This window comes from Centruroides sculpturatus, unplaced genomic scaffold (genome assembly GCF_000671375.1).
Source record: "Centruroides sculpturatus isolate CEXI.00-Female unplaced genomic scaffold, Cexi_2.0 scaffold902, whole genome shotgun sequence".
Classification (NCBI taxonomy): domain Eukaryota; kingdom Metazoa; phylum Arthropoda; class Arachnida; order Scorpiones; family Buthidae; genus Centruroides; species Centruroides sculpturatus.
The window spans coordinates 203,532-229,483 of record NW_019385131.1 but is presented as its reverse complement, the minus strand read 5'-3'; the positions used below and the strand labels follow the sequence as shown (position 1 = coordinate 229,483).

Here is a 25,952-nt window from a genome sequence, read left to right as displayed (position 1 = left end):
ATATTCGAATTTTTTGCGAAAAAGTTGCGTAACTCGTTGCTGGATTTTTTTATAATATCAGCAATAAAGATATAAAATATATAAATAAACAGAAAATCTAGATAAAAATTTATTGATTCGGATTGTAGTTTATTAAACAGGGAAAATAGTTCGAAGACTTTAACAATTTATGCAGAATATTTTAACCTTTTCCAAATAGTCTTTTTCCTATTTGCATGTGCACTTAATGTAACTGGAACATTGAGTCTCATTTCTATCCTCAATAATTTTCAATCTTTGGTACTTTCCTGGTATTGATTTTCAATATTTTTCGCTCTTCAATACGTTTTCCTTGTGTTGATCCTCAATATTTTCCATTCAATACTTTCCTCGTATTAATCTTCAATATTTTCTGATCCAACATTTCCCTTGGCATGATCCTCAATATTTCTTAATCTTTGGAACTTTCCACGTATTGATTCTCAATATTTTTCAATCTCCAATACTTTCCTCTTACTGATCCTTAATATTTTTCCATCTTCACACATATTCTTAAAATGACGAGTTAAAAAAGAAATAATAACAAAGAACTTTGGTGAAATGTTAAATATTAAATAATGAAACAATTTTTATCAAAAATTGTGAAATATCACAAGTTGTAAAATAAAAATCAATGAAATGATTTCTCTTCGATGAAATATTCATCAAACACTTCTTCTATTTAGGATCATATCAGCAGCTTTTTCGGCAATCATGATTACTGGAGCATTAGTATTACCAGAAACAATTGTGGGCATGATGGATGCATCGACAACTCTTAATCCTTTCACTCCCTTTACCCTAAAAATCAAAAATAGACATTTTATTAAAATTCTTACTGAATTTTTCGATATTTAATAATAATAAAAACCAGTGTAATTTCTCTAAAATAAAAAAACAAAAAGTCATTTTAGCAATTTAAAAACTGAAAATTTACCTGAGTTCTGAATCTACTACAGTTGAAGTGTCGTTCGGATCACCCATTTTACAAGTTCCTACTGGATGATAGAAGGTAAAAGTATAACTCTGGGCTATACACTTTAGGAAATCGTCGGAGAATTTTTCATATTTTTCGCATCCTGGGAAAATTGTTTCGAATGGTTTGGCACCAAGAAGTCTAAAAGGTGCCGTTCTCGCTAATTTATAACAGATCTTCATTCCTAATTAGATGTAAGAATGCTGATGTTAATAAATTGAAATAAGAATGATTGAGATATCTACTCTGAAAATTGAATTTACCTTCAACTAACACCTTTAAATCTTCAGGAGAAGAGAAGTATTTTGGATCAATTGTGACTGAGTCATAAGGATCTGCAGATTTTAACCGTATTTCGCCTCGTGATTTTGGTCTTAGTACTATTGGAAGCATAGCTACAGTGTCATTTCTCGCGTAGGGTTCGTATACTGTACGCCATGTCTGTAAAAATCTGACGTTAACAATCTCATCTTCGACTATATAATACTAGATTAACTTTTATAAATAAATTTCATCCTACTTGGGCTGAGAGTCCAACTAGTTTCCTTAGCTGAGCTCCTCTGTCTGTTGCTGGGGTATATGAAACAAAATGTATCTGGATATCTGGCCAGTCTAATGAAGGTTCGACGAGGGGTGTATTAACAAAGGCCATACCTTCTACTCCTCCCAATATCGTTAAAGGACCTACAACAGTTAAAAATAAAACTCTATAATTTCTCTTACAGTATATCAAACCACTAACACCACTAAACCATGCTACTGAACCCAAAGTACTAAAAGCTAACAAACCACTTCCGTGATGCAAAAATTGTATAACGTCGTCGTTGGTTAATCTCTCAGGCATTAGTGATACCGGTTGATTAAGAACAAAGTTTACCCCACCAGTAGCTACGTGATCCTGAAGATTTTTTCCTACAGGTAGATCCATGACGATTGGAATCTGCAGGGAGATAACGATGTAGAAAATAAAGCAAACGGCTAATTTTGAACATCCATAAAAACGAGTTAAGTTTTTAAGCTCTAATTTTATAAAATAACATACATTAAATTTATCCAATTCCTCTTTGGGTCCAATACCAGACAACATCAGAATCTGAGGAGAATTAATGGTTCCAGCTGAAAGAATTATTTCTTTTTTCGCCCATGCTAATCTTGTTTTATTTTTATGATCAAAAATCACTCCACGTGCATGTCTGAAGACATCAAACATGATCTACAAAAATATTTAATACGTATAAGAAATTTTATGGATTTTCCTTCAGGAAATCGTTCTATTAATACAGAACGATTTCCTAAAGGAAAATCCAACTGTATAAGGTTATTGAAAAGTCACTTGACAATGTTGTTACCTTTCTTTGAAAAACAATGTAAGGTAGCAAGTCATTGCAAATCAGAATCGAAAGAAAACCTCTGAAAGTTTTATCAATAGAGTATAAGGACAGAGTTCAATGCACTACGTGTGACCCGACATACATCCGAACGGTATTGAATATCACAGATCAATTACCTCAACGTGGAAAAATCGCTTACCAATAGAGGAATATATGCAAAATCCTTGACATGTCTTCGCAGCGGCTCCTTGAATCTATAACACACAATCTGAAAAAGGTAAAGCAGGAACGTGACTATCGCTTGAATGTGTGTCGGGTCATACAGGACATCAAAATTGAATGTTTATAATCCTTGTGCCATCTAAATGAACCTTCCAAATTTCCTTTTTCAATCTCGATTTGCAATGCCCCGATACTTTTTATTGTTTTCTAAATAAATAAATTTAAAAAATGCCAAGGGACTTCTGAATGACCCTATACTTAATGCATATATATTTTATTGTAAATTTAGTAAAAAATATTCTACAGATTAATTAAATTTTATATGTTTATTTTACATACTTTACGCTTGAATATTATAATAATTCTGAGAAAGAAAAAAAATAAAAATTATCAAAAAAATAGAAAAAAATTAGATATTTTATTTCGTTATTTACTTTAATTTTTTNTAATTATTGTATTTTAACGTAAATTTTTTCAATTATAATTTATTTTATACTTTAATTTAATAAAATTTTAATATGTAACAAATTCTTCAAGCTTTGTTATATTAATTTAGTTATGCTCTAGCAAAATTATATTTGTTAACAATTGGCAAATAAAAATAAAATATAGACTGTTTATTGACCATTGTAATGTATAATTTCTGAAAAATATAAACTTATTGTTCTTATATTGTATTGTAAACGATTTTAAAAGCAATTTAAAAGTAATTTACAGTTTATGAAAACAAAACGAATAAGTTCATGCCTCATTCATTGCTCCATTTTATTTTATTCTAATATATAAATAGATTACTTTATATATTACGTAGACAATCATTAACAATCAAAGAATAATATAAATGTAAAATTTAGAAACAATTTGTTTTTTTAAATTATGATTTTATATAGAATTACCTGAAAAGTGGAATGTTAATTAAAATAAAAACATAATCCACAAATGGCCGAGTGGCTAAAACTACTGAACACTCGGTTCGAACCAGATTAACGAGCTGGCCACGTAGAGTTTTCCGGGTTTTTTCGCTTGTCTAATACCTAAATAAGAGTCCGTTTTCCCTATAAATTTCTCAAAAGAGACATCGCTCAAGTGTTGAGGCCCATATCCCATCAATTCGATCCAATTAAATTAAAAATACGTAAATGAAGGCTAAAATAATTCAAGTTTACGTTCAAAAAATTATATTAAAATATTTTCACATCGACACCATTTAAAAAATAACTAAAAAATTTTAATTGAACCTTCAAACAACGGCCACTCCCAACAACGTTAGTTGAGTTGTTTAGAGGTTTGACTGTATTATAACTATCAACATATTTTTGCTATTGAATAAATGATAAATATATTCATAAAGTTTTTTAAAAGTGATTTTACTTTAATTCTCTTAGAACCTAAGAGTGGCGAGAGGTAAGGGACAATGTACTTTCCTAAAGGCTATAAAAATATATAAATAAAATTAATAAAACAAAAAAATAAACGAATTTTTATTACTTTAAAAAACAAAACATTAATTTCTGTTATTTTTATATTAACTTTTTAAAATAAGATCTTTTTAAGGTTTTTTTTTGTTTTTGTTTAAGGTTGCTCTTCAATCTCTATCCCTTTCGCAGTAATTTTCCCTATACCTCAAAATACAGTAATTTTAATTCTAAACTAGAATATTTANCTAACCAGCTGTTTGACGCAGTTTTGTCAACAAAATCCAGGGCCAGGTTATAAGGATGCCTGCCATGGAGTGCCTTTCGAGTCCACAATTATTAATAATAAGAAGAAATAAATAAAATAGTTAACTTGTGTCTGACAAATTCCTTTAAAGAAAAAGAGTCATAATATTGTTCCTTCTGTCAAGTTTCGAGGTCAAAGGTAAATTTAGTAAAAGAATTTATAACTTGTATAAAACATTAAACCTATTTGAACCCAACAACTTTTCACATCCATTTCGTATTATAATACGTTGTAATATTGTTTATATTGTAAATGAATGACTTTTTTTATTTAAGAAATAATATTTAAAACTCAAATTTTAGTGTATAAATCACACTTTTACCTAAATAATATAGCCTAATTAAAGTTTGATAGGATACGGCAGCATGACACGTGGGTAATCTTTCAAGGGGCATACCTCTCATAAAGATTTTCTATGGGGAAGGAAAACGCTCCCTATTTAAGTGTCAGACACGTGAAGAAAACTCCACGTGGCCAGATGTTAGTGAGGTGTGAAGCCGCAATTAACCACTGTAAGAGGTGAACTCGAGATCAACTACTAATGTTAAGTAATTTGTGTCACTGTTCGGTGATAATCATGAGTGAGATATAATAAAATATGTTTGTCCTTGGATGAAACTCGATACGTCCTTTTAATAAAATGCTATATGCTCTGGTGATATAAAATATCCACAGACACTAATTATTTCAGCTAATGGCTGTTAGGGGATTATTGGCGTCAGGGATATTAAGGCTATATATAATTAATTTATTAATTTTGTTCATAAATATATTTTTATATAACTTTTATTTTCAAGTTTACATTTTGAATGTTATTTATTAATTAATGAAATAAAATGATGAGTTTACGACTAACTAATTTCAAGTAAATTAATTTTTTTTTACATTTAAATTCAAATGGCTAACAAATTATGATTTAACTGACTTCAAATTAGTTATATTTATGATGTAATAATATAAATTTTATTATAAATTTATATGAGAGAATAAGAAATGACAAACGAATGTTGATTAAACTTACCTGTATTTATATAATGAAATGAATTATTTTATAATAATATGGTTTTGAATGCTCACTTCATGTAATGGGTTATGTGAGGAATTCTTTCAAAAACTTTGTAATATAATTGAGAAAATTATGTTATTTAAAATTACAAATTAGATATTATTTTAATAATAAATCTGCATATTGTAATATAATTTAACTAATAACATATATTATGACAAGTTATATTTATACCAAGAGCTTATAACTGAAAAATGAAGATTGATAATTTATACAATCAACAATTAAGGCAACAAGATTAAGACTTGGTAATTTATATTTACATATCAAAACATAATAAAATTATCTTATTCTTTTAAGAAGTAATATGTTATTTAGTGATCGTATCGTCGTACAACATTATCTATTGCATTCATAATTTAAAGGAAAGTAAGATGGGTACCGTACATTGGCACGTAAGTATACCTTTTTTACCTTCCTTTAAATTATGCGGTTGTGAAAGTAAATAAGTTTTTAGGCTAATGATTTTGCCCTTCGTAATTGCAAGATTGAATTACACATAAAAGTAGAGTTATATTTAATTACTTTTTTAACAAAAGCTGAAGTGATGATTTCCAAGTTTCTTCTTCCTAATATAGGACTGAGGAAAGCTTTCTCCGTGCTGCATCTTGATCCATGTCGAATGGTGCCTTGAGGCAAAGAAAACCCTGAAAAATGTCGAAGCATCACACATAATGCTCAGTTACAAGTTCTTAATTATGTTTAACACTTACCTGTTTGATTAGGTCCATTTAAATCTCTTCGCTGATATCCTAGATGTATTCCTGCAGCAACGAATGCTGATGCTGCAGGAGTTTTGAAAGGAGGAATTGAAACTGTAAGCTCACCTCCTTTCTTATGATAACCTTCAAAAAACATAATGTATTAGTTTAATTCATTGCATTCGGATATAAAAAAACGGCTGTTACCTTCTGATAAATCTCGTAGATTATCATTATCTTCAGATTTCAGAAAATATGGAAAAACATCTTTCCAACTCCATCCAGGAGCTCCTATCTCAGCCCACTGATCATAATCTCTCTTATTTCCTCTAACATAAAGCATATAATTTAGCACGCTGCTGCCTCCTAAAACTTTACCCCTAGGCCACCTACTCCTCTGAGAATAAGGAATATTTATATTTAGACAATTATAAAATTATGAGTTTTTCACTTAATTTTTAATTTACTAAAAGGAAAACCAAAACATTCTGCTGTAAAAACGCCGAACGATATTTCTGTAAACTTTTGTGCTTTATTCTGAAGTGAATGTTAAATGTATTATTCAATTGTAAGCATTTTTGCTATTTAGATTTTGATATTTTGACTATTCATGATTACTTACCAATACCAATATAAATACCCACAATTATAGGCATTTTAATATTTTTTACCTGTTCGATATGACCAAAGCAGGCAAATTTCTGTGGCTCTGTCTTGTATCCCCAATCGTGTTCATTAGTCTGTAATTGTCCGGCATACAAAGGTACATCCGATAGATGATTAGGAAAATCCCCATATTCTAATAAAAGGACGGATATTGACGAATTTTCTGAAAGCCTGTTAGCTAAAACTGCTCCAGCTGTACCTCCTCCAACTGAAATATAGATTATACTGTAATATCATATACAAGATTTTTAAGTTTAAATACAAATAATGAGTAATTTGTATTTTAATTTATAATAAATAATAGATGACCGAATGGACCAGCGGATAAGGTAGTAGTACACTTCTCTAGGAAATTTGGGATCGAATCCGAAATTGTCGAAAAAACCCCAGGAATTTTTCGGATTTGGTCATTCCGGATATGTTGAGCCTCGTCCCTTATCACCTTGCCCCCCTATTGTCTGGGCCCAATAATAGACTTGCTATATGGAGACCTATTAGTGACCACAGGACGAAAATGAGTTTTAAAAATTAATAATTTTTTTTCTAGAGAAATTTTATATTGAGAAACATAATAATTGTGTATATGACCATTCTCATCGCACATTACATATTATACAGTAATTATAAATTACTGTAATTAAGTTATAATTAATTATATTAAAATATAATTAATTATAAATTAATTATATTTTAATATTATACACTGTAATTACTAAAATAATAAATTTATTTAGAAATTGAAGGTTTTTTCTAATTAGATTTTCACGTTCTTCAGCATGGTATTACCTATGCTAATATTATTTTATTATTATGCTATACATTTATTCAAGGCTTTATAATATAATATAAAAAACGTCTCGCAAACAAATATACTGCATTAAGCATTTAAACTAATGCATATACACTCGAACCTCCAATAACGATGACCTAACAATAATGACCACTTCTAAAAAGCAGCCATTTTTTTCAAAANTTATTGATATATATATATATATATATTTCTGAGTTTATTGCTTATAACAGGAAGCTAATTCGTTTAATTAATTTAAATATATTTTTAATTAAAATTCAAACCTGTAAACGACGGCCAGTGACAGGAACATGAAAGATGGCCGTTGTTCACAGGTTTGACTGTAGTTATAACGAAACATTTTAATTACAGTTTTTTTTTTAAATAATTAAATAAACGAATAAAAAATTGCTATATTCTACCAAAGTAGAAGTATAAAATTTTTAAAACAAGTCTATAAAATTAATGCTGAAAGTAAACTTACTTATCACGTAATCCCATGTTTTGTCCAAGTCGTAAATAGTTGCTTCTATTGAAAGTAAGTAGATCAAACATAAAGAAAATAATTCAGTGAGCTTTCTTAGAAGGATAAACATTTCTGCAGTCTCTGCCGACGTATGATTATAAACTGACAGACCTACGGGACCACCTTTTTAAACGTCCTTTACTCAAGTTGTTATCCCTGAAATGAAAGTAAAACATAAGCTCGTAATTAAACGAGTTATCCGTACCGAAGGATAACTTAGTTTTTTGTTTTCTTTTTTAATTTAATATTTAAATACTTTTCGAAATTTAATTTATTGCTTAGATGCATTTTCTCCATTATGTGACTCTTTGTGACCTCTGTTAGAAAGTATTTAATTTATATTAATGCAAGTAAACGTCATTTTGAAATTGCCTTGTCTTATAATGACTATGGAGGCCTTCTTAGTCAAACATGCAAACAATTTAAATTATAGAGAAAGGAAAATGATATAAATTTCCGTTTTTTTAATGTAATTTTTTCTTTATAATAAACAACCTTGTGTATAGTGTTTAATATGTTTATATATATAGAAGAGATTTAAATTAATGCTTAAATCATTTTTATAGATATATAAATGCTATTAAATACTTTAATTTAATATGTTTTATATAATTATAATAAACTACTTTGGCTATAACCTTAAAGGAAAATTAACTTAAAATGTAATTTTTGAATAATTTTAAACATTTGTCTCTTGATTTATCAAAATAGAATTACATTACCTAACTTAGAAAATGTGTGTCACGTATACGAATCTGACCCATTTAAACAGGTTGTCCCATCTTCAAACCCATGTTTTTTTTTCCTATAATAATGATATATTTACAGAAAAAGAAGGCAGTAAAATGTCTGGAGTACGTAACAAATGAATTTAAAATTACATTTATTTCATTTATTTTTGATTACGATAAAGCTAGTAAATTCATCATTGAAAGAAGATTCTATTTTATATTATAAAATTCTTGCAGAAGATTACGGGCCGACAGTCCTACTGACCTCTAATGTATATATTCTAAGAGAAGTTTGCGACATCGAGAAGGATTGAGGATGCTTCTTTATTCAATTTACTGAATGAATCATTTAATACACAGTAAACTAATTTATTAATTTGAAGTATTTTTATATGAAATATCCCTTATTAATTATTTACAAATCCAAATGTAACCATAAAAGTGTCTTCCTTTTGATAAATGTCTACATATATAAGTTTATATCATACTTCAGACATCTATAAACCTCCATATTTTACTATTAAAAAATTCTTTAAAATGCTTATACTGTATAGATTTTTTGAGGTTGTTGCTCAATTTGTATTCACGTCTTGTATTAAAAAGTAATAAAGACAGTATAATATATTTGTAAATGTGATATTACATATTGATTAAAACTTGCTTGCTTCTGCAAACATTCACAGGCAAGAATGTAGTTTTTATCAATCTCTTAACATGTGGATACTTGAAGGACATTTAATAATAAATTTATTTATAATTAATGTTACTTCTTACCCATTTGAATTCTTATTAAATTCTTTCCGCAATAAGGGCCCTTTTCAAACTTATCATCGATTCTCCAAGCTCATAAATGGGGCAACTTAGGAGTTTAGACCCTGACAGCTCTTCCCAAAAATATCTGGGATTTTCGAGTGCTTGGATTCGATTTCAGATTTTCCAAAGCTGAATGCTGATACTTTAAGAGCCTCGGTCATCAATAATTAATGCAATAATTAGAATACAGTGAACCTTGATATAGTGCCATCCTCGTAAAGCGCCAATAAATATTTGTAAATGAATTTTTCTCGTATATATTGCACCGAGAACTTTTTATTATTTGTGAGTTATTAAATATACGATTACATATTGTTATCATTAAGTTATGTGACTTTCAAACTTTGAAATTCAAACTTGTAAACAGACCTTATTACTACACATAATTGTTATTATTTGAAACATTTCAATTTAACGCCACACTGATCGTAGTGCCAATTCCAGAGGTAAAAAATTGTGGCGCTAAGTCGAGGTAATATTACGTTTAAAAGAAAATTTTTGCAATTTTTATTTGAATGATGTAAACACTCATCACTAATGGTTTACCATTATATTCAGGTCAAAAACTTATAAAATTATCTTATTATTAAGTGCATTTATAAAAATAATATATTTTATAAGAGCAGTAATTGCTTAAACTATAAGTATTTAAATGATAATAAATAAAATTATTAATCGTTATTAATGTTTTCACGCAATTTATGACGAATTAATTACATAACTGTATAATTTATTAATATATTAAATCAACGCTAATATTTAAGAATGTTTTAATATATTTAGCGTATATTATGTAATACTCATTTAGAGACCTAATTAATGGGCGAATGGATAAAACCACTGGGCACTGATAGTTAGTCGAGGGTTCATCCCTGAGCAACGATCTGGCCACGTAGAGTTATTCAGGTTTTCTTTATCTGTCTAACACCTAAATAGGGGTTTTTTGGACCATACTTAATTGCGATGAAAAATATCCATTGCAGCTAATTAGGACTTTCAATAGGAAATGCCCATTGAAAGTCCTTCCAGGAGGAATCCCCTTGTCCACGTTTTGCTTTGCCGTATCCTATAAAACCAAAGTGATGATTGATATTTTGTGAGATAAGAAAATTTAAATCCATAATTCTACTTCCAAATTTATATAAATATTTTTATCCCCTGAAACATACCTCTGTACTTTGCTTGTAATTTATGAGGCTTGCTGTACAGCAAGTCTCATAAATTACAAGCAAATTACAAACAATTGTCACAAAATCTTTCTATAAAGCAAGTCATTTAAAATTAATAAATACGAAAATATATAAAGGAAAAAATGGCTAGTCTACTAGGTGACCCCATAAAAATCGCCCTTAGGTTAATACAAATTAATTAAAAATCTTCAATAATGAAAGCTGCATTGGTAATTAAAGATTTTCAAATTAATATTCTTCCAGTAATTTATATCTTAAATGGGTAGATACTTGACCTACAAAAGATATAAGAATTTGATTTTTGACCCTTTAATCATAATAAATCCACATCAATTTGTCAGCTGAATGAGGTTTACTACAGTTATTTAGTACAGCGTGATGCAAAATTTTTATTTATTCTAATAATTTTCTGTTGAATGTTAATTAATTAATTAATGAAACATAGAATACAATCTTATTTTGTTAAATTTGAGAATACTTAAAAAGAAATTCCTATATAAGGTGAAAATATTTCATAAAATATATTCCGCAACATCATGAATGACATATAGAAATATGAAAGCGTTAAATTACATACTTGCATACAATTCCAGAAATTGTCTTTTGTGGATACGTGACAAAGATCACGTACGTTAGAAAATCATTAATTTTATATAGGCCTAATCGAGATTATAATTGGATTGGCCTGATGAAATAAGGCAATTCGTGGACGATCTGCCAAGTTGGGAACCTCCTAGGAGGACGTTCTGTAACAAATTGTCTGTGTTACACACATAAAGAAATTATAGAAAACTCCGCGTTGCTAGCCAGTTGGTCAGGTGCGAACCCGCGATCGACTACCAGTGTTCAATGATTTTATCCATTCGCCACCTAGTGAACTGAGATTATAACTGAATAATTGTATAAAAAGAGTTTTAAACATTCATGTTTTCATTTTTGACAAAGAATATCTTGAAAATCAGATTAGAAAAAGATTTTGGTCCAGAGGATCTTACCTCCCGAAATGTAGATTATAATATAAAATTTTCCAAGGTGATGTAAAAGCAAGAATTTGTTCTTATTTTTTTGGTTGTAGGAATCAGAGCGTTTTTAACTCTTTCCGCCCTGTAGGCACTAAGTGGGCCTCTAAGCAAACCCATTATAGGTTCGACCAGGCCCACAATGTGGCTACCGGGTGATGAGGGACACAGGGACAAGGGTTGACATATATGGTCGGACCATTCCCCGAAAAATCCCCAGGAACTTTTCGACCCGTCCCGATTTGATCCCAGGTCCCCAGAGTGATAGGGCTGCCCCTTGATCGCTCGGCTATCCGGCCACAACGGCATCAGAGCTAGTATGAGTTACGTGTTCACTTGGATGAAGACTTTGATATTTAAGCAAATGCATATTTGATTTTTTTACTTCCAAATTTCGGGAGTTATGAATTTAAATTTTATGTGCAAAACTGTTTTTTTCAATATTCTGCCTATTAATGCATATTTTCTTGCTTTCGATAATTTTATGGATTGTAACTACGCTTTTTGCATTCTCTTTAGCTTTTTTCAAACACGTTTTTAGAAGTTCCTTCAAATTTAAACTGGGTGTTGTAATTGAATTGGCTTCGTAAAGTATCATTGATTCAATTGACGACAGTTTTCGGAAATCGAAATATGCTTAGAGTAAAATCGTCTTATAGTTTTAAATGCAGAATGTATGTTGAAAAGTTCGGAAAAATATGTTCTAAGATGGTTCTCTTCTTCTCTACAAGCCATGCGTTAAAGCTGTTGCATGGGAAAGAAGGACACAAGTGCTTCAACATATAAACACAGGATTGCATAATCCTGCCGTTTTACGGTCCAATGAAAGACGAAAACGGTGTCTTCTTAAACATTTAAGGAGATCTGATCATCAGGGTAAGTTGCAATTTTGGTATGACTTATTGGTTATTGATTATAACAAGTTGGGCATCAGCTACATCGCCCCGTGGAAGGTGAAAATTCAGTGGATAGTATTAGTAATTGGCTAATACGCGCGGGAATAATGCCTTCCGGAGGTCTTTTAAGGGAAATTAGTTTCTATTTAGGCGTTACAGACGTGGAGAAAATCCGGAAAACTCCACTTGGCCAGCCCGTCCGAGCGAGGCGCGAACCCACGATCGAACTCCCAGTGTTTAGGGATTGGTCTACGCAATGTGCGAGAACGGAGTCCACTCGGCCACTGGTGGGCTGGTATGACTTATGCAAAGCGTTGGTTGCCGCTGACAATTCTATTCACAATTCATCAATGATTTACGTAAGAATTTCCATAAGAAATATGCAAATGATAAAGTACCAGACAAGACTATTCTTCAAAACAGTTACATGATAACGACGTAATTCTTATGAAGATACGACAAAACTATTAATACAATTAGAACAAATACTGTGGTTATCCGGTATGAAATCATAGTATAACGTTGTTAATGTAATAGTTGGCATGCTTGATAGTGCCTTTGAAAGTGCAAAAGCAGCAACTAAATACACATATTTTCTCATACTATATTCATAGAAGCAACCAATGATTCAACCATTATAAAATGCATAACTGATGCACTATTATAGACGTTCTAAAATATCAGTTGCTTTTAAAGGCTGTGTATATATTCAATCTAATATGTAATTATTATTTTCGTATAAGTGGAATTTTCATTCAGATTGCGATTCTAATCTCCATTATGAAAATTAACAGCCGTAATTCTCGAAAGCCGGATGGCTGTGCGATTAAGGTCTACCGTTCTGGAGAATCCGGGCGGTCGAGAAACCACAGGATTTTCGGGAATGATCTGTTCCATTGGATTGGATATGTCGGGTCCCGTTTCTCATAACTTGGACACTCCATAATGGGCCTAAAATAAGGTCCTTTTAGCGCTTACAGGTGTGAGAAACCTACAATGAAAGGGCCTACCGACCCTAACCGATCGCTCCCATTGTACGCCTGGCAGAAACCATGACAGGTATGGAAAAATGGTTCTCGGAATGCTCACAAGAAGAAAAGGTTAAAAATAAAAAAGGCATGATTCTTTATCCTCCTTCTTTTTTTGACGTTGTAACATTGAACCAAATTCCGTATTTTCTTCTTCAATTCTTATATTGAGCAATGATTTCTTAATCACTTGTGTTTTCTAAAATGACTCATATACAATATTTTATCCTTTATTTCTCTAACCAGACCTATTTTAAAATTTAAAACCATTGTTAATAATATTTTTGGTTCGTAGAGTTCTTCCATAAAATGTTTTTATTGTTAGTGTAATCTGCTTCAACATGACTTGTGAGTAGCAGTAAATCAAAAATATATTTAAAAATTTTATTTTACTATGCAAAATCACAACATACATTGACTTAATATTGGTAATATTAACCATACTGTTCGACATAATTCTATATAACAACTTTCAATGAAAAATCTATGTCGAATCGATAAATATAAATAAACATGAGTCGACACAATAGCACCAAAAACAGTACACAAACTTATTTGAATAAATCTGGAAAACTCCACGTGGCCAGCCCGTTAGTGAGGCGCGAACCCACGACCAACTATCAGTGTTCAGTTGTTTTATACATTTTGGCATGGGCACAATATTAAAGTAATTTCTTATGATGGATTAATAATGGTAGATTGTCCTCTGTGCAGTTCTCCATCACGTCCAAGAATTTACAACTCAATTATGGAGCTCTCAAAAAAGTACTGTACAGTCCTACCGTCTCTGCAGCAGTGACTGCATATCTTTATATAACTGTTAACATTTTTGAAGCGCTTCCTATAAGTTATAAATCACATTTAATGCATTATTTTTAACAAAAATAAAAATTAAATCAAAGAATAATTTCCTTGTTTACGGTTAAAAATAATGGTAATAATTGATTTTTACTTTTTGCCTATTGACTTAGTGTAATTTATCAAAGCAATTATTTCCTTATACCATTAATAAACAAATCTATGCAGGGTATTATTAACTTTCCTCGATAATATTAATTGTATTTTTGACTTTAATGTTTTCGATTCTTGCGCTTAATAAAAGAAAAAACAAGAAATTTTTTTTCTTAACTTGCTCGACCTAAACTAGTTCTTATGTGGATGTTTTCTTTTTCTTTTTATTCCTTTTTTTGGACTAGACAAACAGACTTCCTAAGCAGTTTATAATTGCGCATTAGAAGATAATATTATCAATATAAATTTCTTGAGGTCAATTTTTCATCACTGTCAGAAATATATACATTAAATTCTGTATTTTTTATATTTATTTAATTAAAATTGTATATAAACTTGCACATGGAATGTTTTAAAGATTATTTAAAGTTGTAGACTCTATATTTTACGTTGAATTTTTGTATAATTTCATTTTTTATGACTTTAATTTACAACTATGCATGAGAGAATAGAGCAATTTATTATTGCAACAAAATTTAATTGCCATTTTCATTTACTAGGTCGCTTTAAAAATTGGAAAATCGCGCTCTCTTCCTTATTATTTTACTCAACAATGCGAAACGTCGCTTTCTTCATTGTCTTATCATATAATCACGAAATATTCGAGACATTTTTTAATTATCCTGGAAAATATATAAAAAAACTAAGAATAAATTTAATAATTTATATTAAAAATTTTTAAATTTAAACAGATTTCGAGGTTTCCTTCTTAAAAATTAATCAAAAATAAATTTAATTTAAAAGGTAGAGTAAGCCAAATTATATTATAACAGACTTTAATAAGCCTCATTAAAATGCATATTTTATAAATATAAATTTTAATAAAGATTGATCTTAATGTAATTATACTTTTATTTTTATTTCCAGGGACATAAACATTTTAATCTATCTTTAATTTACCTGACTTATACTATATACATGAATATTTTCCCTTATTCCAAGCTTCTTCGTATACTTAACTTACTCTATTCTTCTTGTTTATATATTATAATAAGTGGAGTAATGTTTATATATATTATTATAGTAATTTTTACAGCTCTAGTTTCTTATGCACGACTATAATATTTGTTACAATAATATCTTGCAGGCCTCTAGTTACTTGGAATTCCTGAAGCGAAACAAAGCATCGAGACAGTTTATTCACAGAAGGTCGCTGGATTATAAATATCCGACAAGTAGTAATATAGAAGGTAATCCAGTATTTAGATATTAAATTATTCAAGGATTATCGCAGCTTATATGATAAATTTGAAGATTATTATTGATAATTTTACATAAAAAGTGAATGTTATTCTCACCTGAATTCTTGAGATCTTTCTCTAAGATGCTTTTAAAATGATCAGATATTAATATTGTTTGATTCAATTCATCTAGAATTATGTGGCTATGTTATGAGTATGATTTTGAAACAATAATTAAAAAAAATATATTTTTATATATTTTTCTTTCTCCAGGTTAAGGTGACTGCATAACTAGTTCAGTTATACAGCTGTACCATTAATTTTTAAAATAAAAACTAATTTATGCTGTTGTTTTTGTGTATTTCTTACTCCAAGTGAATTCAAAATGATAGAATTCGATTGATTCAATTGGTTCATACTTTCTGTTAGCCTACTAAAAGGGCTTTTTTACCTTCAACTATATACAATTACTCAATTAGAAAGTAGAAATTAACCTGTAACCTGGTGTCAACATGTAAGAGAAGCGAAGAGTGAAAGCTTATCCTAATTAACTACTATAACAATATATTTTAATAATATAATAATGAATAATAGAATTAAACAGTGCAGTTTGAAAATAAGTTTTCCTTTAATTGATGTATGCAAATTTATCTTAAATAATATATTAATTACAGGCTATATATTTAAAAGACAACTTTTATATTATGAAAATTATAACATGCCAAAAAAATAACAATTATTTAACTATATTTATTAACTTAATTGGGATAGAATTTATAGTTTAGGTTTAAAATATTATAAAAATAAATTTGTTTTAATTATATATATAAAAATGATGTAAAATATTTTTAAAAACCATTATAAACGAATTTATAAGAAAAATAATTCAAATAGACCTTCAACTAGTCTTCAATATATTCAATTGATACTTCTTACAAACACCTACTGTACTTTTTTAAAAAGCAAATATTTTTTTTTATTAAAATCATATTTTTAATAAAAAAATATAATTTAGGTCAATTTTTTAATTCTGAATTTTAGAAAACCTTGAAACTTTCACTTAAAATATTACGTGTACCTTTCTACATAACAACATTTATGTAAAAAGTTATTTTATTACATATAAAACTTAGAAAATAGAAAAGAAATGCTATAAATTATAATATTATATATGTCACATTTATTAAATTAGTATTGCCTAACTTCTGTTTTTTTTTCTTTATTTTGCTAGTCCCATAGTAAGATAATTTAATTTCATTGATTGAATTTTATTCAAATAATTTCGTCTCTGCATCTTTTTACCCACCAGTGGCCGAGTGGATAAAACCACTGAACACTACTACATGATCGAGGATTCGTCCCTCGCCAACGGGTTGGACACGTGGAGTTCTCTGGGTTTTCTTCACGTTTGTAACACCTAAATAGGGAGCAGTTTCTATAGAAAGTCATTCAAGAATATTCAAAAAAGTCGTTCGTATTCAACATCTACCTTTCGAGGCGATAAGACACTAACTCTTTGGGGGACACCGGTTTGAGTCTGATCGGCTCAATGATTTTTATGAGTGACATATTAAAAAGCCTAGTTATTTACGAACCGTTTTCTCTCATTGCAGGTCTGGCTAAATATATGAGAATCAAGATTAAAAGCTTTATTCTTGCCCTTGGTTTATTTAGCCAGGATCTTACATTATCAGAATCTTGCCCCTGTTGTGTTTAGTCAGGATCTTAAAAACCAGAATTTTGTCCCTCCTATATTAATTTATGTTTGTTTTTTAAAATATCTAACAAATTCAATTTTTTTTCTAGGCTTAAAAATGCAAACATGGTGAATTAGGTAAAAACATTAAAGTTTATTAAGTTTAAAATTTGAAATTAAATATAATCCGGATAACAAATAGTTAATTTAATATGTTTATATACCAGTGAATAAATCATTCAAATTATTTCAATTAACCTTAATTAAACTTTTATTATATTGCAATTATAGGTTTACCATTGACTTTTCTGCACCTATTTTTTTTTAATCAGGAAAGAAATTCCATAGGACTCTACTTCATCAAACTTTTTCACTAAATATTTACGGATGGAATTGCATATAATGCGCAGTTGTTGGTGCGAATTTTAGCGCATTTTACTAAAATTAATACTAGAAAAGGCTTCTGAAAACAGGCAAGTTTAAATATCTTCAAATTTAAACACTAGTCCATTAATATATACTTAAAGTATCTAGCAGTTTGTAGTGATTCAGGAGATAATGTTGAGTTATTATTACGTGACCTCGGCTAGTCCAGCAAAACTGTTAATCTGGCAAGGCTTTTGGTACCAAGCGTGCCGAAAAAACGATTATCTACTGATATAATCAGTAGATAACATTCAACTGTAACGATATTGTTGGATTTACATATTTTCTGAATATAGGCTAGCTATAAGTATATTTAACTCAAATGGTCTATCTATAAATTTTATGCGGTTCATGAATTGATTGAATGGATCCGTAACACAAAGAATCTAATTATAATTAGCCTTAGTTGTTTTCACTATTAGGACAAGCGTAAAATACTTCAAACTAGCATACAAATAATGGAAACTGATGTCTCGATTCGAATTGCTCATAGAAAATTGGGAAGAAGGGATATATTCGACTCAAGATGCTTAAAGATAATTGATCATTCATCTGACTATTACTGAAAAAATAAAATAAATTTGAATAATATGTCCTTTGTGAGTACTAATTATTTATTGCGCAAAAACTCTCACTATAACTTGGCTTCCTCGAGAACGGATCACCCTCATAAATATGAAAAAGAAAATTCTTCAGCTTTCCTGAGTTACCAAATGTATGATTTTTCATTAACGTCAAACCACGTAAATTTCACGTAAATTGTGTGTACTCGCTACAGTATATATAATGTTTGAAGTTTTTCAGTTTAACATCACACTCGATTTAGTACTAATTTTAGACACAAACGAATGGTGAATGGTAATAAAAATAATTTTTTAATTAATTTATGTTTTGAAAAAGACCTTTCTGCAGTTGAAACTGTCAAAGGTGTTGTAAGGAACAAGGTTATGCAGTCGGAACTTCAGAAAATCTTGAGAAAAATAAGTAATTCAACACAAAGTACTGATGTTTTTAATTTAAAAAGGACGCAGATCGTTATCAATTTCTATTTCATATTTCTAACCGGAAAGGAACGTTATTGAGTGAGAAATCTAGAATATATATCTCCTTTATATTTGTTTTTCAGTTCTTTTGCTCTCTCAAATACATTTTTATGATTTGTTAAAACTATATTTACAGATACAAATTCTTTAGATCGACATAATTATTTTTCAACTGACTACTTTATGTCTTCTGATTATGTCTAGGCTTCTACAGAATACTCGTATGTTTACTTTAAAAATTATTTTCATTATTACTAAACTTCTGGTCTCCATACTGCTTTTTAGCATGTTCTTTCCATCTAATAACCGTGCAATAACTTCACTGTTGTGTCAAGCACCATTTACTCATTTTAATTCTTTAGAACGAGTTGATACACTTCGAGAAAGAGTTAATAAATGAAACCAAATTAACACTGTTAACAGTGTTAATTTGGTTTCATTTATTAACTCTTTAGACTTTTCCAGTAATAGCTCAATAATTTCATTTTAAGTGTGGTGATTCAGATAATGGACATCATGTTTTCTTTTTAATAATTATTACGAAAAAAATATACAGTACCAGTTATTTAAGAACTTAATTCTTTCAATTACATTGTTACTCATTTAGACATGTTAAAAAGAACAGCTTTGAACTTCAAGTAACTAATTGGTTCACAGTAAACATAACTGCAGAGAAATTCTGCAGAATAGCACCATTTTCGTGGTAATAACATACCAGCAATAACGCTCTAAAAAGCAGCAGCTATTTTTATTATTTCGAGAAAATGGCCCTTTGGGCCTACATGACTCAAAGGTTCATTTTGGATGATTGGTTCGACATATCAAACATTTTAACCTTTCTTTCAGTATTAATGAAAAACTGATTACTATGTTTAAAGAAAATGATTATGGTGAATTCGAACCTTCCACTAAGTGTTGCTGCCGCTTACATTTTCATTCATGAAATTGCATTTTCAAAACTAACAGCTCGCGTTTTGATTTCTACCCCTTCAATTTTCTCATCATAAGTAATTTTTTAATCAAGAAATGCTCCAAAGTCTGAATAATTTTGATGTCCTTTGTTCTTTCTTTTTTTTCTGGTAGATGATTGTGGGTTTGCGCCTCACCAACCCACGTGGAGTTTTTCGGAATTTCTTCACATGTCTAAATAGGAAACAGTTTCAATGGAACACCTCCTTGACAGATTCCTTACTCTCCAATTCAATCCAATCTTCTGCCTTTTCAGTTTCCTCTTTAAACGCTACTTTTATGCTTGTGGTATTAATTTTAACTATAATTGAGTAACAATAACTTTCAGAAAATGTACAATGTAGTACACTTTCCTTGTACACTATGACTATAATTATTATGCAAACATAGCATGGTAACAACACTATCGAATCTATTGAATGTTAAATTAACCAGAAATTAGTTGAGCAACGGAGATTCATTGGCCTCTAACAGTTGGCACTGAGATCACTGCCAAATTATAAGACATGTTATCAAATAAAACTGATTTTAGAACTAGATTTACAAAAAGAAAGCGCAAAAATAACTATATATATATTTTTAAACTATTTTCAATTACTTAATTTATTTAAAAAGATCATAAATAATAGACCTTATTAATGAAAATACTAAAATTTTTACAAAAATTTCGAATACATCGCTATGTACTGTACTTCATATAGTGGTTTACTAAACTTTTATTTAAAAATGTATTACATTTTCTGAATATTAAGAAAATAATTTAATGGAAATTTGTAATATTTCTTTCTATAACATCAAATTAATAAATATCTTATATTTTACAAAATTAAAAAAAAAACCAAACCTATGGCAGATAAAACATCTAAAGATAAGTCAGGCCCTAAGTAAAACTTGTGATTATGGCCCCCAAAAAATTAATAACTTTGTTATACTTGCTACTTGACCCTCTTGATGAAGCCGAGCGTGTTCTTATGTTGACATTTTTCTTTATTTGTTTATATATAAATTTACAAATCAAGAGTCTATCAGATAGGAATATGAATTTCCTGTAGACCCTATTTATAAACAGTCCCATAAATAGGAGAGACCCTATTTATGGGACTGTATATAGCTGCTCTTCTCTATTGAATTTGAATTAAAGTTAATTCATTTTATATTTAAAACTTCTGTATTAAATTTAACTGATATGTAGACTGATTAAAACTAGAGTATACCTACTCAGAGCAATCTGCAGAGAGAATCAACGGGAGAAACGTCATCATAATTGGCACGTACACTTACCAGATCATGAGGAATACAAATTTCAATTAAAAACTAGTTCAAATACTTACCACGGGAGAAAAATGGCACTGAGAGCGAGGGAAGAAAGTGAAATTTGTGTAAAGCCTTGTTCTTTATATCTAACCTCTTTTTTGTACCGCATTATTCGTAGGCTTCTGAGTATGGTTCATTTCTCAATCAGAAACCAATCTGCAGTAATTTTTTCCGCTCACAGCGACATATTTTCTCCTATCGACGAGTTTTGACAACTTTTTTATTACCAAAATCTCTTACANTTTATTCACAGAAGGTCGCTGGATTATAAATATCCGACAAGTAGTAATATAGAAGGTAATCCAGTATTTAGATATTAAATTATTCAAGGATTATCGCAGCTTATATGATAAATTTGAAGATTATTATTGATAATTTTACATAAAAAGTGAATGTTATTCTCACCTGAATTCTTGAGATCTTTCTCTAAGATGCTTTTAAAATGATCAGATATTAATATTGTTTGATTCAATTCATCTAGAATTATGTGGCTATGTTATGAGTATGATTTTGAAACAATAATTAAAAAAAAATATATTTTTATATTTTTTTCTTTCTCCAGGTTAAGGTGACTGCATAACTAGTTCAGTTATACAGCTGTACCATTAATTTTTAAAATAAAAACTAATTTATGCTGTTGTTTTTGTGTATTTCTTACTCCAAGTGAATTCAAAATGATAGAATTCGATTGATTCAATTGGTTCATACTTTCTGTTAGCCTACTAAAAGGGCTTTTTTACCTTCAACTATATACAATTACTCAATTAGAAAGTAGAAATTAACCTGTAACCTGGTGTCAACATGTAAGAGAAGCGAAGAGTGAAAGCTTATCCTAATTAACTACTATAACAATATATTTTAATAATATAATAATGAATAATAGAATTAAACAGTGCAGTTTGAAAATAAGTTTTCCTTTAATTGATGTATGCAAATTTATCTTAAATAATATATTAATTACAGGCTATATATTTAAAAGACAACTTTTATATTATGAAAATTATAACATGCCAAAAAAATAACAATTATTTAACTATATTTATTAACTTAATTGGGATAGAATTTATAGTTTAGGTTTAAAATATTATAAAAATAAATTTGTTTTAATTATATATATAAAAATGATGTAAAATATTTTTAAAAACCATTATAAACGAATTTATAAGAAAAATAGTTCAAATAGACCTTCAACTAGTCTTCAATATATTCAATTGATACTTCTTACAAACACCTACTGTACTTTTTTAAAAAGCAAATATTTTTTTTTATTAAAATCATATTTTTAATAAAAAAATATAATTTAGGTCAATTTTTTAATTCTGAATTTTAGAAAACCTTGAAACTTTCACTTAAAATATTACGTGTACCTTTCTACATAACAACATTTATGTAAAAAGTTATTTTATTACATATAAAACTTAGAAAATAGAAAAGAAATGCTATAAATTATAATATTATATATGTCACATTTATTAAATTAGTATTGCCTAACTTCTGTTTTTTTTTTTTCTTTATTTTGCTAGTCCCATAGTAAGATAATTTAATTTCATTGATTGAATTTTATTCAAATAATTTCGTCTCTGCATCTTTTTACCCACCAGTGGCCGAGTGGATAAAACCACTGAACACTACTACATGATCGAGGATTCGTCCCTCGCCAACGGGTTGGACACGTGGAGTTCTCTGGGTTTTCTTCACGTTTGTAACACCTAAATAGGGAGCAGTTTCTATAGAAAGTCATTCAAGAATATTCAAAAAAGTCGTTCGTATTCAACATCTACCTTTCGAGGCGATAAGACACTAACTCTTTGGGGGACACCGGTTTGAGTCTGATCGGCTCAATGATTTTTATGAGTGACATATTAAAAAGCCTAGTTATTTACGAACCGTTTTCTCTCATTGCAGGTCTGGCTAAATATATGAGAGTCAAGATTAAAAGCTTTATTCTTGCCCTTGGTTTATTTAGCCAGGATCTTAAATCATCAGAATCTTGCCCCTGTTGTGTTTAGTCAGGATCTTAAAAACCAGAATTTTGTCCCTCCTATATTAATTTATGTTTGTTTTTTAAAATATCTAACAAATTCAATTTTTTTTCTAGGCTTAAAAATGCAAACATGGTGAATTAGGTAAAAACATTAAAGTTTATTAAGTTTAAAATTTGAAATTAAATATAATCCGGATAACAAATAGTTAATTTAATATGTTTATATACCAGTGAATAAATCATTCAAATTATTTCAATTAACCTTAATTAAACTTTTATTATATTGCAATTATAGGTTTACCATTGACTTTTCTGCACCTATTTTTTTTTAATCAGGAAAGAAATTCCATAGGACTCTACTTCATCAAACTTTTTCACTAAATATTTACGGATGGAATTGCATATAATGCGCAGTTGTTGGTGCGAATTTTAGCGCATTTTACTAAAATTAATACTAGAAAAGGCTTCTGAAAACAGGCAAGTTTAAATATCTTCAAATTTAAACACTAGTCCATTAATATATACTTAAAGTATCTAGCAGTTTGTAGTGATTCAGGAGATAATGTTGAGTTATTATTACGTGACCTCGGCTAGTCCAGCAAAACTGTTAATCTGGCAAGGCTTTTGGTACCAAGCGTGCCGAAAAAACGATTATCTACTGATATAATCAGTAGATAACATTCAACTGTAACGATATTGTTGGATTTACATATTTTCTGAATATAGGCTAGCTATAAGTATATTTAACTCAAATGGTCTATCTATAAATTTTATGCGGTTCATGAATTGATTGAATGGATCCGTAACACAAAGAATCTAATTATAATTAGCCTTAGTTGTTTTCACTATTAGGACAAGCGTAAAATACTTCAAACTAGCATACAAATAATGGAAACTGATGTCTCGATTCGAATTGCTCATAGAAAATTGGGAAGAAGGGATATATTCGACTCAAGATGCTTAAAGATAATTGATCATTCATCTGACTATTACTGAAAAAATAAAATAAATTTGAATAATATGTCCTTTGTGAGTACTAATTATTTATTGCGCAAAAACTCTCACTATAACTTGGCTTCCTCGAGAACGGATCACCCTCATAAATATGAAAAAGAAAATTCTTCAGCTTTCCTGAGTTACCAAATGTATGATTTTTCATTAACGTCAAACCACGTAAATTTCACGTAAATTGTGTGTACTCGCTACAGTATATATAATGTTTGAAGTTTTTCAGTTTAACATCACACTCGATTTAGTACTAATTTTAGACACAAACGAATGGTGAATGGTAATAAAAATAATTTTTTAATTAATTTATGTTTTGAAAAAGACCTTTCTGCAGTTGAAACTGTCAAAGGTGTTGTAAGGAACAAGGTTATGCAGTCGGAACTTCAGAAAATCTTGAGAAAAATAAGTAATTCAACACAAAGTACTGATGTTTTTAATTTAAAAAGGACGCAGATCGTTATCAATTTCTATTTCATATTTCTAACCGGAAAGGAACGTTATTGAGTGAGAAATCTAGAATATATATCTCCTTTATATTTGTTTTTCAGTTCTTTTGCTCTCTCAAATACATTTTTATGATTTGTTAAAACTATATTTACAGATACAAATTCTTTAGATCGACATAATTATTTTTCAACTGACTACTTTATGTCTTCTGATTATGTCTAGGCTTCTACAGAATACTCGTATGTTTACTTTAAAAATTATTTTCATTATTACTAAACTTCTGGTCTCCATACTGCTTTTTAGCATGTTCTTTCCATCTAATAACCGTGCAATAACTTCACTGTTGTGTCAAGCACCATTTACTCATTTTAATTCTTTAGAACGAGTTGATACACTTCGAGAAAGAGTTAATAAATGAAACCAAATTAACACTGTTAACAGTGTTAATTTGGTTTCATTTATTAACTCTTTAGACTTTTCCAGTAATAGCTCAATAATTTCATTTTAAGTGTGGTGATTCAGATAATGGACATCATGTTTTCTTTTTAATAATTATTACGAAAAAAATATACAGTACCAGTTATTTAAGAACTTAATTCTTTCAATTACATTGTTACTCATTTAGACATGTTAAAAAGAACAGCTTTGAACTTCAAGTAACTAATTGGTTCACAGTAAACATAACTGCAGAGAAATTCTGCAGAATAGCACCATTTTCGTGGTAATAACATACCAGCAATAACGCTCTAAAAAGCAGCAGCTATTTTTATTATTTCGAGAAAATGGCCCTTTGGGCCTACATGACTCAAAGGTTCATTTTGGATGATTGGTTCGACATATCAAACATTTTAACCTTTCTTTCAGTATTAATGAAAAACTGATTACTATGTTTAAAGAAAATGATTATGGTGAATTCGAACCTTCCACTAAGTGTTGCTGCCGCTTACATTTTCATTCATGAAATTGCATTTTCAAAACTAACAGCTCGCGTTTTGATTTCTACCCCTTCAATTTTCTCATCATAAGTAATTTTTTAAACAAGAAATGCTCCAAAGTCTGAATAATTTTGATGTCCTTTGTTCTTTCTTTTTTTTCTGGTAGATGATTGTGGGTTTGCGCCTCACCAACCCACGTGGAGTTTTTCGGAATTTCTTCACATGTCTAAATAGGAAACAGTT

At 29.3% G+C, this 25,952-nt stretch overlaps 1 protein-coding gene across 1 annotated transcript; it reads right to left on the bottom strand.

Moving 5' to 3' along the window:
- Positions 1–120: 120 nt before the first annotated feature.
- LOC111635203 (glucose dehydrogenase [FAD, quinone]-like) lies at positions 121–21,479 on the bottom strand. Its single transcript, XM_023380101.1, has 12 exons — positions 21,353–21,479; positions 7,977–8,174; positions 6,708–6,910; positions 6,244–6,433; positions 6,049–6,180; positions 5,861–5,982; positions 2,037–2,207; positions 1,784–1,934; positions 1,515–1,678; positions 1,258–1,435; positions 956–1,178; positions 121–819 (listed from the first exon to the last, which is right to left on the bottom strand). Exons 2-12 carry the CDS (start codon positions 8,086–8,088, stop codon positions 684–686), a joined length of 1,782 nt encoding a protein of 593 aa, XP_023235869.1. The 5' UTR covers positions 8,089–8,174; positions 21,353–21,479; the 3' UTR covers positions 121–683.
- Positions 21,480–25,952: the final 4,473 nt, after the last annotated feature.